This window comes from Pan paniscus, chromosome 15 (genome assembly GCF_029289425.2).
Source record: "Pan paniscus chromosome 15, NHGRI_mPanPan1-v2.0_pri, whole genome shotgun sequence".
Taxonomy (NCBI): Eukaryota; Metazoa; Chordata; class Mammalia; order Primates; family Hominidae; genus Pan; species Pan paniscus.
In genome coordinates, this window is record NC_073264.2 from 38,778,461 (window position 1) to 38,796,294 (window position 17,834).

The window sequence follows — 17,834 nt, forward strand, 5'->3', positions numbered from 1 at the left end:
TATATTCCGTAATTGAATCTATCTTTTAAATAATGTATATTTTCTTGAATAGTTAACAAGATCAGATACATATTCCTCAACCTAAGTAAATGTTGCTAAATGATACCTGTCCATAGTATATTCCCCAGATGAAGAACAAATTATAGCCTGGGACCCTGTTCATACTTATATTATGGGTAAGTTCTATACAAAACCATAATAGGCATGTATTAAATGAAAAACAAGCATATTATACCTATGAATTTTTCAGATAAAGGAAATACAATTTTTATTAGTGAAAAGACCCTAACATTCTTTGTAAGCTCAGCATCATTGCTATCTTGCTGTAATCCACTATTTCAATCCCAAGCCAGGTAAATATGGAATTATAAGGGCAATAAACATTAACCTGCTAAATTAAAATTTAATTTAATTTAAATTTGCTTGTTAGATTGGCTTATGTGTGTTTATTATTGACTTGTTTCAAAGAGATCTCGTAGTTGTATTTGTCACTTCCAAAAGTAAATTTCATATAGGCAGTGATTACCAGAAGGTCGACAGAGATATTGAAGTACTACAAAATCTAGTGTTTACATTTCAGACCTTTTCTTAATATTAAAAAAGCTCATTCTAATTTTATTTTCTTATAAAAATATAGAATCTTTTGGAATAAAGTATGAACATATGAAAACTCACTCTACAGACAACCTTCAAGGAATTGTTTTTACAGTTGACTAGTTCTTGAAAATTGTAACTAATATCCTTTTTAATATTTGCATAATAATTGGATATATCTTTACTATTGAAAAGGACATATTGCAGCAATATATACTTTGTTGATAATTTATTTTAGAGCTATACATAATGTAAAAAGACTCATCATGAAAAGATAAAATTTGAAATAAAGCATTTGTTATAAAGAATTGGCATCTGGGGACTTTGGTGTAGAGTATAGAGTAGAAAATTCATGAGAGATAAGAGCCTCTTAGACCAGGGCTATAGGTGAGCTCTCCAGAAAGGGACTTTACCTACAAGTGGGTGTTTCCTAAATCTGGATAAAATCTTCATTCTGAAAGTACCACAAAAGTAGCGTTCTTGATCTTTCTCATTCATTGCTCTTTCCTTAGTGCCTTGAACAGTCTGGCACAAAGTAGGTGCTCTGAATAAATGAGAATAGACATGGCTTCAACCAGACTCAAAAGTTTCCACACATTGGGTTTCCAGCAATCAGAAAATGGGTTATTATTTTCTTGGTTTCACAAAACACTTGGCAGTAGTGAGATGAGGACACTATCCTTTCCTCAAGATAATCTTCTCTCCCTCACTCACCTTACTCTACAAGTTGGTACTTGTGCTCTACTCTGCAAGTTTCTATTTAGGACTAGCCGTATTTGTAATCCCATAATGAACTAAATATTTTCAGCAAAGATTTTCTCATACCACCATGCTGATACACATGACCTTTTCTACCTGAAACACCCTTTATTTTTCCTTGTTTAACTCTTACTCCTTTTTCAAGACTTAATCTGGGTTAGGTGCTCCTTGTATGTATTCCTATATGTTCTTGTTCTTGTCTTTTGTAATTACCCAAATCAGACAATTTCTGAGGAAACATATAACTAAATCACCTGTAGTATCATACCACAAATTATTTGGGTTCACAAGTTACCTGGCTGAAGCATTTGCTGCCTGCAAGAAACCCACCTCATGGGTAGACACTCATACACTTAAACATGGGTTGAAAAAGATATACCATACAGATGGAAAACAAAAATGAGCAAGAGTAGCTATACTTATATCAGATAAAACAGACATTAATCAAAAACAGTAAAAAAAAAGATAAAGTCATTATATAATAATAAAGAGTTCAATTCAACAAAAAGATATAACTATCCTAAATATATATGCACCCAGATTCGTAAAACAAATACTCCTAGACCTACAAAAAGAGATAAACAGCAATACAATAATAGTGGAAGACTTCAACATCCGAATGCCAGCACTAGATAGATCACTGAGGAAGAAAATCAACAAAGAAATTCTGGGCTTAAGCTAAGCTCTAGACCAGATGAAACTAATAGACATTCTCAGAACATTCTATCCAACAATGGCAGAATATACATTTTTCTCATTTGTACATGGATCATTTTACAAAATAGATAATATGTTTGGCCATAAAAAAGTCTTAATAAATTCAACAGAATGGACATCTTACCAAGTATTTTCTTCTTGGACCACAGTGGAATAAAACTAGAAATCAATACCAAGAGGAACTATCAAAACTATGTAAATACACTGAAGCCAGTCACAGTGGCTCATGCCCGTAATGCCAGGAGGCTAAAGTGAGAGGATCACTTGAAGTCAGGAGTTTGAGACCAGCCTGACAAACATGGGGAAACCCCGTCTCTACTAAAAAAAAAAATACACACACACACATACACACAGACACACACACACACTTAGCTTGGCATAGTGGCACATGCCTCTAGTCCCAGCTACTTAGGACGCTGAGGCAGGAGAATCACTTGAACCCTGGGAGACAGAGGTTGCAGTGAGCCGAGATTGTGCCGCTGCACTCCATCCTGGGCAACAGAGAGAGACTGTCAATAAATAAATAAATAAATAAATAAATAAATAAATAGAAAATAAACAGTCTGTTTCTGAATGATCCTTGGATAAATGATAAAATTCAGGGAGAAACTTAAAAGTTATTGAAACAAATGAAAATAGAGACACAACGTACCAAATCTGGGATACAGCAAAAGCAGTGCTAAGAGGAAAGTTTATAGCATTAAATGTCTACATCAAAAAGATAAAAAGGTCTTGAATTAACAACCTAATACCACACCTAACCCCTAGGAAATAGAAAAACAAGAAGAAACTAAATCCAAAGCTAGCAGAAGAAAAGAAATAACAAAGCTCAGAGCAGAACTAAATGACACTGAGATGAAAAAAATGAATCAAAGAATCAACAAAATGAAGAGTTGGTTATTTGAAAAGAAAAACAAAATTGATAAACAACTAGCTAGAATAACCAATAACAAAAGAGAGAAGATTCAAATAAGTAAAATCAGAAATGATAATGGTGACAATACAACTGATACCACAAAAGTACAAAAGATCATCAGAAATACTATGGGTACCTCTATGCACACAAACTAGAAAACCTAGAGGAAATGGATATATTCCTGGAAACATACAACCTCCCCAGATTGAACCAGGAAGAAATAGAAACCCTGATCAGACCTGTAATGAGTAATAAAATTGAAACGGTAATGAAAATTTTTCCAACAACAACAAAAGCCTAGTACCAGAACGATTCACAGACAAATTTTAGTACATGTACAAAGAAGAGCTGGTACCAATCTTCTTGAAACTATTCTAAAACATTGAAGAGGAGGGATTTCTCCCTAACCCGTTCTATGAAACCATCATCACCCTAATACCAAAGCCAGGGAAGGACACATACACACAAAGAAAACTACAGGCCAACGTCCCTAAAAAGCATAGATGTAAAAATCTGCTACAAAATTTTAGCAAACAGGCTGGGTGGGTGTGGTGGCTCATGCCTATAATGCCAGCACTTTAGGAGGCCAGGGTGGGCAGATAAGTTGAGGTCAGGAGTTTGAGACCAGCCTGGCCGACATGGTGAAACCCTGTCTCTACTAAAAATACAAAAATTAGCCGGGCATGGTGGCTGGCAGGTGCCTGTAACCCCAGCTACTCAGGAGGCTGAGGCAAGAGAATTGCTTGAACCTGGGAGGCAGAGGTTTCAGTGAGCTGAGATTGTGCCACTGCACTCCAGCCTGGATGACAGCAAGACTCCATCTCAAAATAATAGTAAAATAGTAATAATAATAATAATAATAATAATAAAATTCTAGCAAAGCAAATCCAATAGCACATCAAGAAGTTAATACACCACAATCAAATGGGTTTCATTCCAGGGAGGCAAAGATGGTTCAACATATGCAAATCAACAAATGTAATTCACTACATAAACAGAATTAAAGACAAAAACCTTATGATCATCTCAATAGATGCAGAAAAAGCATTTGATGAAATCCAGCATCTCTTCATGATAAAAACCTTCAACAAACTAGGCCGTGAAGGAGCATACCTCAAAATAATAAAAGCCATATACAACAGACCCACAGCCAATATCTTACTGAATGGGAAAAAGTTGAAAGCATTTCCCCTAAGAACCAGAACAAGACACCCACTTTCACCCTTCCCATTAAACATAATACTGGAAATTCTAGCCAAAGCAATCAGGCAAGAGAAAGAAATAGAAGGCATCCAAATTGGAAAAGAGGAAATTAAATTATCCCTGTTCACTGATGACATGATCTTACACCTAGAAAACCCTGATGGCACCTCCCAGAGACTCCTAGATTTGATAAATGACTTCAGTAAAGTTTCGGGATACAAAGACAATGTATAAAATCAGTAGCATTTCCATATACCAATAACATTCAAGCTGAGAACCAAATCAAGAACTCAATCCCATTTACAATAGCCACACAAGACATAAAATCCTAGGAATATGCTTAACCAAGAAGGTGAAAGACCTCTACAAGGAGAACTACAAAACACTGAAGAAAGAAATTCTAGGTGACGCAAATGGAAAAACATGCCATGTTCATGGATCAAAGAAATCAATATCATTAAAATGATCATATTCCTCAAAGGAATATACAAATTCAACATAATTCCTATCAAATTACCAGCATCATATTTCACAGAATTAGAAAAAAATACTCCTAAAATTCACTTGCAACCAAAAAAGAGCCTGGATAACCAAAGCAATTTTAAGCAAAAAGGACAAAGCTGGTGAAGGCATCACATTACCTGACTTCAAATTATACTACAAGGCTATAGTAAACAAAACAGTATGGTACTTGTATTAGTCTGTTTTCACACTGCTGATAAAGACATACCTGAGACTGGGCAATTTACAAAAGAAAGAGGTTTTTGGACTTACAGTTCCACATGGCTGGGGAGGCCTCACAATCATGGCAGAAGGCAAGGAGAAGCAAGTCAAATCTTATGTGGATGTCAGTGGGCAAAGAGAGAGCTTGTGCAAGGGAACTCTCATTTTTAAAACCATCAGATCACATGAGACCCATTCACTATCATAAGAACAGCACAGGAAAGACCCTCCCCTATAATTCAGTCATCTCCCACCAGGTCCCTCCTACAACCCATGGGAATTACCTGAGGTACAGGATGAGATTTTGGTAGGGACACAGAGCCAAACTATATCATTCTGTCCCTGGCCCCCTCCCAAATCTCATATCTTCACATTTCAAAACCAATCATGCCTTCAGAACAGTCCCCCAAACAGTCTGCTTATGAGCCGGTAAAATCAAAAGCAGGTTAGTTACTTCCTAGATACAATGGGGGTTCAGGCATTGGGTAAATACAGCCATTTCAAATGGGAGAAATTGGCCAAAACAAAGGGGCTATAGGACCCATGCAAGTCCAAAATCCAGTGAGGCAGTCACATCTTAAAGCTCCAAAATGATCTCCTTTGACTCCATGTTTCACATCCAGGTCATGCTGATGCAAGAGGTAGGTTCCCAGAGTCTCAGGCAGCTCCACCCTGTGACTTTGCAGGGTACAGCTTCCCTCTTAACTGCCTTCATGGGCTGGTGTTGAGTGTCTGCAACTTTTCTAGGCACACAGTGCAAGCTGTCAGTAGATCTACCATTCTGGGGTCTGGAAGACAGTGGCCCTCTTCTCACAGCTCCACTAGATGGTGCCCTAGTAGAGACTCTTGTGTAGGGGCTCCCACCCCACATTTCCCTTCTGCACTGCCCTAGCAAAGGTTCTCCATGAGGACCCCATCCCTACAGCAGACTTCTGCCTGGGCATCCAGGCATTTCCATACATCTTCTGAAATCTAGGCAGAGGTTCCCAAACCTCAATTCTTGACTTCTGTGCACTCACAGGCTTAACACCACATGGAAGCTGCCAAGGCTTGAGGCTTGCAACCTCTGAAGCCGTGGCCTGAGCTCTACATTGGCCCCTTTCAGCCACAGCTGGAGTGGCTGGGATGCAGGGCACCAAGTCCCTAGGCTGCACACAGCACGGGGACCCTGGGGCTGGCCCACAAAACCACTTTTTCCTCCTAGGCCTGTGGGCCTGTGATGGGAGGGGCTGCTGTGAAGACCTCTGACATGTCCTGGAGACATTTCTCCATTGTCTTGGGGATTAACATTTGGTTCCAAGCTACTTATGCAAATTTCTGCAACTGGCTTCAATTTCTTCTCAGAAAATGGGATTTTCTTTTCTATTGAACTGTCAGGCTGCAAATTTTCTAAACTTTTATGCTCTGTTTCCTTTTTGAAACTGAATGCCTTTAACAGCACCCAAGTCACCTCTTGAATGCTTTGCTGCTTAGAAATTTCTTCCACCAGATACCCTAAATCATGTCTCTCAAGTTCAAAATTCTACAAATCTCTAGGGCAGGGACAAAATGCTGCCAGTCGCTTTATTAAAACATAACAGGAGTGACCTTTTCTCCAGTTCCCAACAAATTTCTCTTCTCCATTTGAGACCACCTCAGCCTGGACCTTATTGTTCATACCACTATCAGCATTTTTGTCCAAGCCATTTAACAAGTCTCCAGGAAGTTCCAAACTTTCCCATATTTTCCTGTCTTCTTCTGAGCCCTCCAAACTGTTCCATCCCCTGCCTGTTACCTTATTCCAAAGTCACTTCCACATTTTCAGGTATCTTTTCAGCAACGCCCCATTCTACTGCTACCAAATTACTGTATTAGTCTGTTTTCATGCTGCTGATAAAGACATACCTGAGACTGGGCAATTTACAAAAGAAATAGGTTTATTGCACTTAGAGTTTCACATGTCTGGGGAAGCCTCACAATCATGGCAGAAGGCAAGGAGGAGCAAGTCGCATCTTATGTGGATGTCAGCAGGCTAAGAGAGAGCTTGTGTAAGCAAACTCCCATTTTTAAAACCATCAGATCTCATGAGACCCACTCACTCACTATCAGAAGAACAGCACAGGAAAGACCCACCCCCGTAACTTAATCATGTCCAACCGGGTCCCTCCCACAACACATGGGAATTATGTGGGCTACAAGATGAGATTTGGGTGGGGACACAGAGCCAAATTATATCAGTACAGATAGAAAAATAGACATATAGATCAATGGAACAGAACAAAGAACCAAAAAATAAAGCTGCATGCCTACAACCAACTGATCTTTGACAGAGTTGATAAAAATATACAGTGGAGAAAGGACACACTATTCAATACATGGTGTTGGAAAAATTGGATAGCCATATGCAGAATAGTTAAACTGGACCCCTGTCTCTCACCGTATACAGGAATTAACTCAAGATGGATTAAAGATTTAAACATAAGATCTGAAACTATGAAAATCCTACAGTAAAACTCAGGAAAAACTCTTCCGGACATCAGCCTAAGCAAAGATTTTATAACTAAGACCTCAAAAGCAAATGTGACAAAAACAAAAATAGACAAATGGGACTCAATTAAACTAAAAAGCTTCTTGACAGCAAAAGGAATAATCAACACATTAAACTGACAACCTACAGAAGAGAGGAGATATTTGCTGTAAACTATACATCGAACAAAGGACTAACACCAAGAATCTACAAGAAACTCAAATAGCTCAACAACAAAAAAACAAATAACCCCATTAAAAATTGGGAAAAGGACATAAACAGATATTTCCCAAAGGATGGCATACATGTGGCCAACAAACATATGAAAAAAATACTCAAATCACTAAACAGAAGAAGAACGCAAATTAAAACCACTATAAGATACCATCTCACACCAGTCAGAATTGCTATTATAAAACGTCAGAAAACAAAGATGGTAGCAAAGATGTGGAGGAAAGGAACCACTATACACTTTTCGTGGGAATGTAAATTAGTACAACCTCTATGGAAAACAGTATGGAGATTTCTCAAAGAAATAAAAACGGAACTACCATTCAGCACAGCAATTCCACTACTGGATATCTACCCAAAGAAAAAGACACCTGCACTTGTGCATTTATCTCAACACTAGTAGAGCCGTGCATTTATCTCACAATAGTAGAGCCGTGGGCTGAACCTAAGTGCTCATCCAGTGGATGACTGGATAAAGAAAATGTGGTATATATACACTATGGAATAGTACACAGCCATGAAAAAGAATGAAAATATGTCATTTGGAGCAATTTAGATGGATCTCGAGGTCATTATCCTAAGAGAAATAACTCAGAAACAGAAAATCAATTACTCTGTGTTCTCATAACTTATAAGTGGGAGCTAAACAATGGATACACGTGGAAATACAGAGGAGAATAATAGACACTGGGGATTCCAAAGTGGGGTAGGAGGAAGAAGGAGGTGAGGGTTGAAAAATTGCCCGTTGGTACAATGTTCACTATTTGGGTGGTGGGTATACTAAAAGCCCAGACTTCACCACTATGCAATGTATCCATGTAACAGAACTACCCATGTATCCTCTGAATCCATAAAAATAAAAATGAATTTTTAAAAAGCTGGCTGGTAAAGGTTAGTTAATGCAACTTATCTTTTCACATATAAGCAATTGTGTTTCAGTGCCAGAAAAAAATTTTAATTTCCTGTTAAAGTGCCTATTTTAGCATCAGTATACCAAATTTATGTTTTTTGATTTCCATGAGTAATTGGTTACCTGTGCAGCCTGAGTTAACTAGCATCATATTTTCAACTTATTTCAGTGAAGTTTTGTTATCATTTTAGATTGAAGCCCCAGACATGTATCTGCTGGCCTCTCCCTTGTTCTGATCTGACGTTGATCTCTGGCCAAAATTTGAGAAGTAGGAAAATACCTTTATAATAAACATTTCGGAGATCAAAATCAATATAGACATGTCTTCAGGAAGCATAAACCAGAAATACCAATTTAAAAACATGAATATTCCATGCTGCCTTTCCGAACTTTGATATACTGTGGTCAGCAATGTACAAAATGAAACTCCTTGAAGTTGGAACATGGTGGAACATGGTGCCTTGCTCTTTCAAAGTGATACAATACTGAAATAATCTTTAGACAGGATATTAGGAACAATTACATTACACTTAGACCATCAATAGCATCTTAAAAACTAACTTAATATGTCACTAATAGTAGGAAACTATTTCTCTTCCATACACCAGCTATGCAGGCAAAAACATATATAAATATTCCTTTCAGACCAACACAAGGTAAAATAAGCAGGTCTCCTAGTGTTGAGAAATGCACCATTACCACCTCAAATCTGGCAAATTTGTAATATTTGTTCATTCTGAAAACTGAACTTTAATGATTTTATTCTAATAATTTTTTCTTTATTTTTTCAATTTTAACCCTTTTGATATTGGATGCATCTTGTAGAGTCATTAATTCAATGTAGTATTTTCAGTCAGCAGAACTTATTTCATACTTAGGAATGTAATTTGTGACTTTCTACAATTAGGCTATTAAAATTCCCACCTCGTAAGTCAGTCAATCTTTAGTAAGTGTCTTAAATTTTAGATTGAAATACATTTAAACTATTTCTCCAGCCAGAATAATTAAAAAAAGTACTACTAACTTCCTTCCCAATCTGTAAGCATTAAATTAGTGTAAATTTAAAGAAATTAGACTCATTTCTAGACAGGACGTAAGCAATTATCAAGTATTCTAATAAAACTTAAATCTTAGGATATTTGTTTTATTTATTTAAAGAATAAAACTGCTAGTTTTTCTGCTTAGCTAGGAGTTAAATTAGATAAAACAAGGGGCTCAACAGATAATTTAAAAAGTAAATAGGCAAAGCCCAACCTGTACTATGTTGAATAAAAAGCAAAAATCCAAATGTCTTCTGATTTTTCCAGAGTGTCTTGCAACAGAAATTTTATAACATTTCCTTATGACAGCAGCTGTACAACAGGTTTTGAACCAGTCTAGTGTAGTGTTTAGTAAAGTGAAAGGGGTTGGGTTGTTTTATTCTTTTTAAGTTGGCATTTTACCAAGAGAGAAGTTTGGTGGTTGTTATTTTTCCCTCTTATGTTTAAGTGACAAAGTACTTGATTAAAGTGAACATGATTTTATATTAATTCTGATTTGTTCTTTTTCTGAGGAAGATAATAAAATGAAATAATCCAAATGCTTTTACACCTACACAGTATATTGCTGAGCAAATTATTTATGGAATGGAAGGCAAGATAAAGTTGCTTTTAAGAATCCTTTAACATATCAGTTTGATAACTAGCAAAACACCTTTACAGCCATTAAATATTTACCAAGACTTGGCTTTGGACAGGGGGGCAGTTTAGTGCACCAAATTTCACTCTATGCAATGCCATTGATTAGCTATCAGAAGGACATAGTTAATAAGTAACTTCAGGTATTACATGTAGAGCACTCTACATTCTTGTCAAATCTTTTCGCTGAAGATGACCTGAAAAAAGTCAGTTACAAGCAGCATTCACCCCACCAATGATTGCACAAGCACAACTTTGAAAGAAATAAAGGCCAGGCAAATCAGTTGAGCAGTACTTAGGCAATCTTTCCTAGCGACTGTTGTCATTGCTGCTGGACTTTAGAACTGAACATGTTTACATTTAATTAGAAAGGACACACAGTTTACAGCACAGTAGCTATCAATATCGGATCAGAATTGATTTCCGCTTTCTCCCCAGTGATTGCTTCCTTCAAGCTAATTAAAAAAGGCATATAATCAAATGGCTCACATAAATTTTAAAGTAAAGTAAACAATATTTCCTGGTGATCAAAACAAAAGTAAATGACATTCATCCTTATCATTAGCTACATTTTTTGAAATAATTCTGTTGCTTATAAATGTGATATAAGGCATGTTTAACATTATCAGACTGCAAAGAAGAAACCTCAATGAATGTTTTACTAAGTGCTTTAGCTCTCAAAGAAACAATAACCTTAATTTTATCTTTATAACCCTAAAACCTGTAGATAAAGCAATCTGATAGTACCTTGAGTTGACTTTGTTCAACTGTTCAATTTTCACATATTGTACAGAAAAACTGCTGAAAAATATAATGAAATAAATAACAAATTGGTTTTCTTTTAAATAAGGTGCATACAGCACTTGCATAATTTGCTTAAATTAGGGATCATCTTGGTGTAAATGATTAACACTTCTCTATAATTACTGTAGGAAAAATCATCAACAAAATTATGATAAATATCATTTTTTATAACTCCCTGTCTATTCTCTATAAAGAAACCTTCAAATTTCACAGGCTAACATTGTGGCAATTATAATAAGTTATGGTGAAGTGATTTTAAAATAGGAAATGTAAATGGAAGTAGAAGTTACCTTCGGGAGAATCACAGCCTTTCTTCCTTATCTATGGGATCTGCTATGCAATAGCACATCTAGAATGGAAGGCCATCAAGACTTAAGGAAATACAGATTGTGAGCAGGTCTTAAGAAACATTAATTAACTAATTCACAAATATTAAGCAGTCTTTGAGGTGCTAAAGATAAAATGGTGAGTAAAACCTCTATAAGGTTAGAGATTTTTGGCCGGGTGTGGTGGCTCATGCCTATAATCCCAGCACTTTGGGAGGCTGAGGTGGCGGATCACCTGAGGTCAGGAGTTCAAGACCAGCCTGGCCAACATGGTGAAAAGCCGTCTCTACTAAAAATACAAAAATTAGCCAGGTGTGGTGGTGGGCGCCTGTAATCCCAGCTACTCAGGAGGCTGAGGCAGGAGAATCGCTTCAACCCAGCAGGCGGAGGTTGTAGTGAGCCGAGATCATGCCACTGCACTCCAGCCTGGGTGACAGAGTGAGACTCCATCTCAAAAAAAAAAAAAAAAGATTAGAGATTTTGATCTGCTTTGTTTACTGTTGTATCCCCAAGCATTTTCTATGTGACAATATAGTATATAAACATATGTTTACATATACGTGTGTGTGTGTGTGTGTGCAATTGTGTGTGTGTAGTTGCTCAATAAATGTTTATTGAATAAATGCCCCTTTCAGGAATTATTTCACCACAAGTAAATGTTTACTTAACTGCCAGGGGGCTTCCAGTAGCACTTCTTTTCAGCATTCCAGGAAAACCACTGAAATCCACAATGATATTATAGTAATGAGAGTCAATGTAACATCCCCTTCCAGGATACATTAATTCATGAAGTTAGTTTTGCTTACTTTTCTTTCTTTCATTTCCTTTTGAAATCTTGGGGTATTTTTAAATTATTCTTAGTGTCCAGAAAGTAATTAGTCTGTAATCCACATTGGTTAACTATAGACTAGTCCTAAATATCCATACCTTATCTTCTGCAGGGCATATGCAAATTACAGATTCTTGTCATCCACTAAAACATAAAAAATTAAGAACAACATGAAACAGGTTTAAGCAACAAGTTATTAATTTATCTATTTCACAAATATTAAACCCTTTTCTAGGTAGTAGACAGAAATTAAATGGTGAAAAGACAGTTTCTCATGGGGTTTACTCTTTATCCAGTTGAAAGGTCTGAGTACTATGGGAGAACATGAGGGGGTGACCTAAGCTGGACACTAGGTCAGATTTCTTGGAGACTCTCCTATCCAAGCTGAGATCCAAAGGATATGTAGGAGCTAGTTAAGTAAAGGGAGATAGTGTCAGTGTTCTAGGGGACTTGAAGGTTATTCATCCTGACTGGAGTATAGAGGTAAATAGGTGAATGATGAGAAATGAGCTATAAAGAGAGGCAAGAAAAGCTTTGTAAATGAGGTTTAAGAAATTTGGACTTTATCCTAGGAACAGTGAGGAGCCATCAAAGTGTTTTAATCCAGGGAGTGATATATTCATATTTGTGCTTTAGAAAACTCACTCAAGGCAAAGAACAACTGAAAAGACTATTGTGGTTTATTAGTCCATTCTTGCATTGCTATAAAGAGATACCTGAGACTGGGTAATTTATAAAAAAAGGAGGTTTAATTGACTCACAGTTCTGCAGGCTGTGTAGGAAGCATAGTGGCATCTGCTTCTGGAGAGGCAACAGGAAGTTTCCAATCATGGCAAAGGCAAAGGGGGAGCAGATATGTCACATGGCCAGAGCAGGAGGAAGAGAGAGAGAGAGCAGGGAGGTGCTACATACTTTTAAACAACCAGATCTGGTGAGAACTCACTCACTATCACAAGAACAGCACCAAGGAGTGGTACTAAACCATTCATGAGAAACCACCCCCATTATCTAATCACCTCCCACCAGACCCCACTTGCAACACTGGGATTACAATTTGACATGAGATTTGGGCAGGGACACAGATGCAAACCATATCATGTGGTAATTCACTTGAAAGAATAATGGCGGTCACTCTAAATTAAGATGGTGATAGTGGGGCTTGCTATGGTTTGAATGTGTCCCCTAGAAGTTTATGGATTGGAAATTATTGCCCCTATAACAATATTAAGAGGTGGGCCTTTAATAGGTGATCCAGCCATGAGGGCTCTGCCCTCATGAATTGCTTAATGCCATTATCATAGAAGAAGGTTAATTATCTTAGGAGTGCACTCCTAAAAAAAAGGATAAGGTCAGCCCCCATTTTCTCTCTCTTGTGTGTCCACCTTCCACCATGGGATGACCCTCACCAGATGCCAGTGCCATGCTCTTGGACTTTCCAGCTTCCAGAGCTAAATGAACTTCTATTATTTGTAAACTACCCAGTCTGTAGTTTTCTGTTATAGCCACAGAAAATGGACTAAGATGGGGATGGAAAGAAATTGAAAGATGCAAAGGAGATTTATGTGTAAAACGTCATAATTAGATTGTGAGGTGAGAGATAAATATTAAGGATGATGTATAGGTTTCGTGCATGAACAACTGAGTAGATGGTGATGCCTAAGGAAAGGAGGAAGAAGAGAAAGAGCCAATTTACAGAGGGGTATGAAATGAGATCATGAGTTCAATTTTAGACATTGAATTAAGATATTTGAAGAACGGTCACATGGAGATGTTTATGAGGTGGTTATGAGGATCTGTTGCTTAGGATAGAAATCTGAGCTGGAGAGAAATACTTCAGAGTAAAAGGTCATTAGTTATATAGATGATCAAGTGAAGCCACCTGATATGGCTTGGATTTGTGTCCCCGCCCAAATCTCATGTTGAATCGTGATCCCCAGTGTTACGGGAGGGGCCTGGCGGGAGGTGATTGGATCATGGGGACGGATTTCCCCCTTGCTGTTCTCGTAATAGTGAGTTCTCATGACACCTGTTTGTTTTAAAGTATGTATCACCTCCTCTTCTTCTCTCTCTCCTGCTCTGCCATGTGAAGATGTGCCTGCTTTCCCTTCACCTTTCGTCATGCTTGTAAGTTTTCTGAGGCCTCCCCAGCCATGCTTCCTGCACAGCCTGCAGAACTGTGAGCCAATTAAACCCTTTTCTTACAAATTACCCAGTCTCAGGTAGTTCTTTATAGTAACGTGATAACAGACTAATACACCGTCAGCGTGGGTTGCAATCAGGAGAGAGTAGGTAGAATGAGAAGACACAAGTTAAAGGTTGAGTAGAGGACGAGAAGCCCCCAAAGAAGACTGAAGAGCATCAAGGAAAGTAAGCAGAAACCAGAAGTGTATTGTCATGGAAATCAGGGAAAAAAGGCATTTCTAGAAAGAATTGGTCTCAGGTCAAATAAGATACTTGAAAAGTGTCTTTTAATGCAAAAGAGAGTAATAGACACTGGCAACTCCAAAATGAGGGATGTTGGGAGGTGGGTGAGGGTTGAAAATTTACCTATTGGTTATAGTGTTCACTGTTTCGGTAATGGGTATACTAAAAGCCCAGACTTCACCACTACACAATGTATCCATGTAGCAAAACTGCACATGTACTCACTGAATCTATACAAATAAATTTTTAAGTGTCTTTTGTATTTAGTAACATCATTGGAACACTTGGGGACAGAGAAGATTATAGACCCTTGAATTGAAGTTGAGAAGATAAAGACAGCAAACATAGACAATTTGATTCTAAATGAGATGATCCCAGACCAGGTCCAAGAGAAATCCCATCTTTTAGAATAAACAGGAATATTTTCATAATTTAGTGAGTCAAAATCGTTGACAGAAAACGACAACAAAATCTTCTAAGTAGTATGTCTGGTCCAATTAACTAAAAAAGTAAGTTCCTGGACTTTGTTATATTTCCCGGATTTGAGCCTCAGTATATCTCCGTGTTCTCTTAGAATTCCAAAGCTATCCTACTCAGAGAAGGGTGAGGTGAGGCTTAACAGTTAGAGATCTGGTGTCTTATTAGAGAATGGGAACACTTGTAGCTATACAAACTGCTCCCTAGCCAGAGCAATTTTTTTGAAAGGCAAATATTCTTATGCTTTCTTTAAAATCCTTTAGTAGTTTCTCATTTGCCCTATGATAAAGACCAAAATATTCTATATTTCAGGAAGATTCTATGTGATCTGATCCCAACCACTTTTTTTTAATGCTCTCTGAACACTGCCTAACTGGGATTCATTTAGCTCTTCAGCCATCCTTTCTCTTACCATAGGCCTTTGTACGTGTTCCTCCCTGTACCTGAAAAATTTTCATCCACCCTCCTTCAAATTAATACCTACTTTTATCTTTAAATCTCAACTCAAATGTCACCTCCTTTGCTTTGTAGCATTTATAATAATTTGAAACATGTGTTTAGTCAGTACTCATCTCTAGCCCTAGCAAAGCGACCAGCACATAGTAGTCACTCATTTATAGGAGGAAGGGAAGCAGGGCCTGAGGTATCTCAATGCGGTGACCCAATTCCAAGTAAAACAAAGCATATGCTTACAGTAGGCATGTACCAGCTGAACCCTATATTCAGCAATTCAATTAATCAAGTAGCTATTTAGAAACAGCTGTGTACAAGCACTGTGCATTTGTAGTAGTCTCATAAAATGAGTTTATTTAGACCTCATATCTGAAATCAGCATCAGTCCTTGTCCCTAAGCTGTATATAATGTAAAATAAAACTATGTATTTAACAAGACTTGATTTACTTTTCCTAAGGGAGTTGGGATCATTAATAAAATTGAAAAATATTGGCCCTATGTAAGAACAGTTGATTATTTGCTATTATTAGGCTGGTGCAAAAGTAATTTTTGCAAAAGTAAAATTACTTTTGTACCAGCCTATACATTTTTAGTATAAAAGTATATTCATGTTGATGTTATAGGGCATAATTTCCAATTATGGAGAAACTAACTAGTTAGAGTGTGCAGAGCACCTCAAAAATTCTTTTGGCTAGAACTGACCCTTATGCAGATGGCACTATTCTTTTCTGACTGAGTACCCCCATCTAAGTAGAATTAGGATGAAAAATGATATGATAGCTTATTTTTAACTAAGTGTCTTCACTGAAAAATCATGTAAAGATAATTTTATCTAGCCTTCAATACTAGGCAGGAATACATCAACATAGTGAGAACATCTTATTTTTTTTTGTAAGGCATCAACATCCTATTGTACAATTCTAATAAGTCCTATTCTGAGCTGGATTATGTTACCCTCTGAAGCAACACAGAATTCTGTAAACTGCCTCTTCAAATACTTGAAGAGATTTATCATAGACCTTTAATTTCTTCTCACTTCCTGCCCAGTATGTTTTCTCAGCAGTTTTCCATAAAACCCAATATGTTTTACAGACCACTCACTACCTGGTAAGCCCGCCTATGGAGGTGCTTCAATGTATCCCTATTATAAATTTTAACAGGCATAACTGAATTCAGGTCTGATTAGGTCCAATTTAGACACTGCTGTAGCTTGGCTGTTTGGCCCCTACAAGCCTCATGTTGAAATTTAATCCCCAGTGTGGTGGTGCTGGGAGGTGGAGCCTAGTGGGAGGTGTTGGGGTTATGGGAGCAGATCCTGCGTGATCGACTTGGTGCCTTTCTCATGGTAATGAGTGAGTTCTCACTCTATTAGTTACCACTCTATTTGTTCTTTCTCGATTAAAGATAGTTGTTAAAAGCATCCCACACCTCCCGCCTCTTTCTCCTGCTTCCTTTCTCACCATGTGATCTTTATACAAGCCAGCTCCACCATGGGCAGAGGCAGCCTGAGGCCCTCACCAGATGCCCAATTTTGAACTTGTCCAGACATAAGAACTGTGAACCAAATAAACCTTTTTTTTTCTTTAAAACGACCCCGCCTCAGGTATTATTTTATAGCAACACAAAGCAAATGAACACAGACACTATACTATTGCTGGCCATGTTTGACTGTTCCTTTGTATCTTGTCTAGTTTCACTCCTACTGAATTTGGTTAGCCAAATTCAGTTTTCACTCCTACTCTGTGTGTGTGAATGGGAGTAGGGGTGGAGCAGGGAATTCAATTAATAGACTTTCTTTATTAGAACAGTTTAGACTCACGGCACAATTAAGGAAGTAGCACAGAGTTCCCACATAACCTCCCCAGCACACAGTTTCCCCTTTTATTAATGTCTTGTATTGATGTGGCACATTTGTTAAAACTACTGAAAACATACTGATGTATTATCATTAGCTAAAGTCCATAGTTTACATTAAAGTTCACTTATTATATTGTACAGTTCTATGGCTTTGAAAAATGCATAATGTCACATATTCATTATTACAGTATCATAGAGAGTTTCACCATACTAAAATACTAAAATACTAAAGCACATACTATAATGTGCTTTTTATGCATGCCCATACTTTTTATTTGTCTCCCTTCCTCTGAATCCCTAGCAACTACTGATCTTTTTAATGTCTCTATAGTTTAGTTTATTTCATAATGTCATATTGTTGGAATCACACAGTATGTAGCCTTTTGAGACTGTCTTCTTTCACTAAGCAATATGCATTTTAAATTCCT

The 17,834-nt window shown here is 37.4% G+C and overlaps 1 protein-coding gene across 50 annotated transcripts in view; it reads left to right on the top strand.

The window, feature by feature from the left end:
* MIPOL1 (mirror-image polydactyly 1) overlaps positions 1-17,834 on the top strand; it is a 387,061-nt gene that overhangs the window by 263,856 nt on the left and 105,371 nt on the right. Inside the window, exon 12 of one of the 50 annotated variants that reach the window (XM_055097524.1) lies at positions 14,284-14,395. The exons of the other annotated variants lie outside the window; for them this stretch is intronic. Within the exon in view, the coding sequence (XP_054953499.1) occupies positions 14,284-14,374 (91 nt within the window). The 3' untranslated portion in view covers positions 14,375-14,395. Of the gene's footprint in view, positions 1-14,283; positions 14,396-17,834 lie in introns of those variants that run through there. 50 annotated transcript variants of the gene reach the window in all.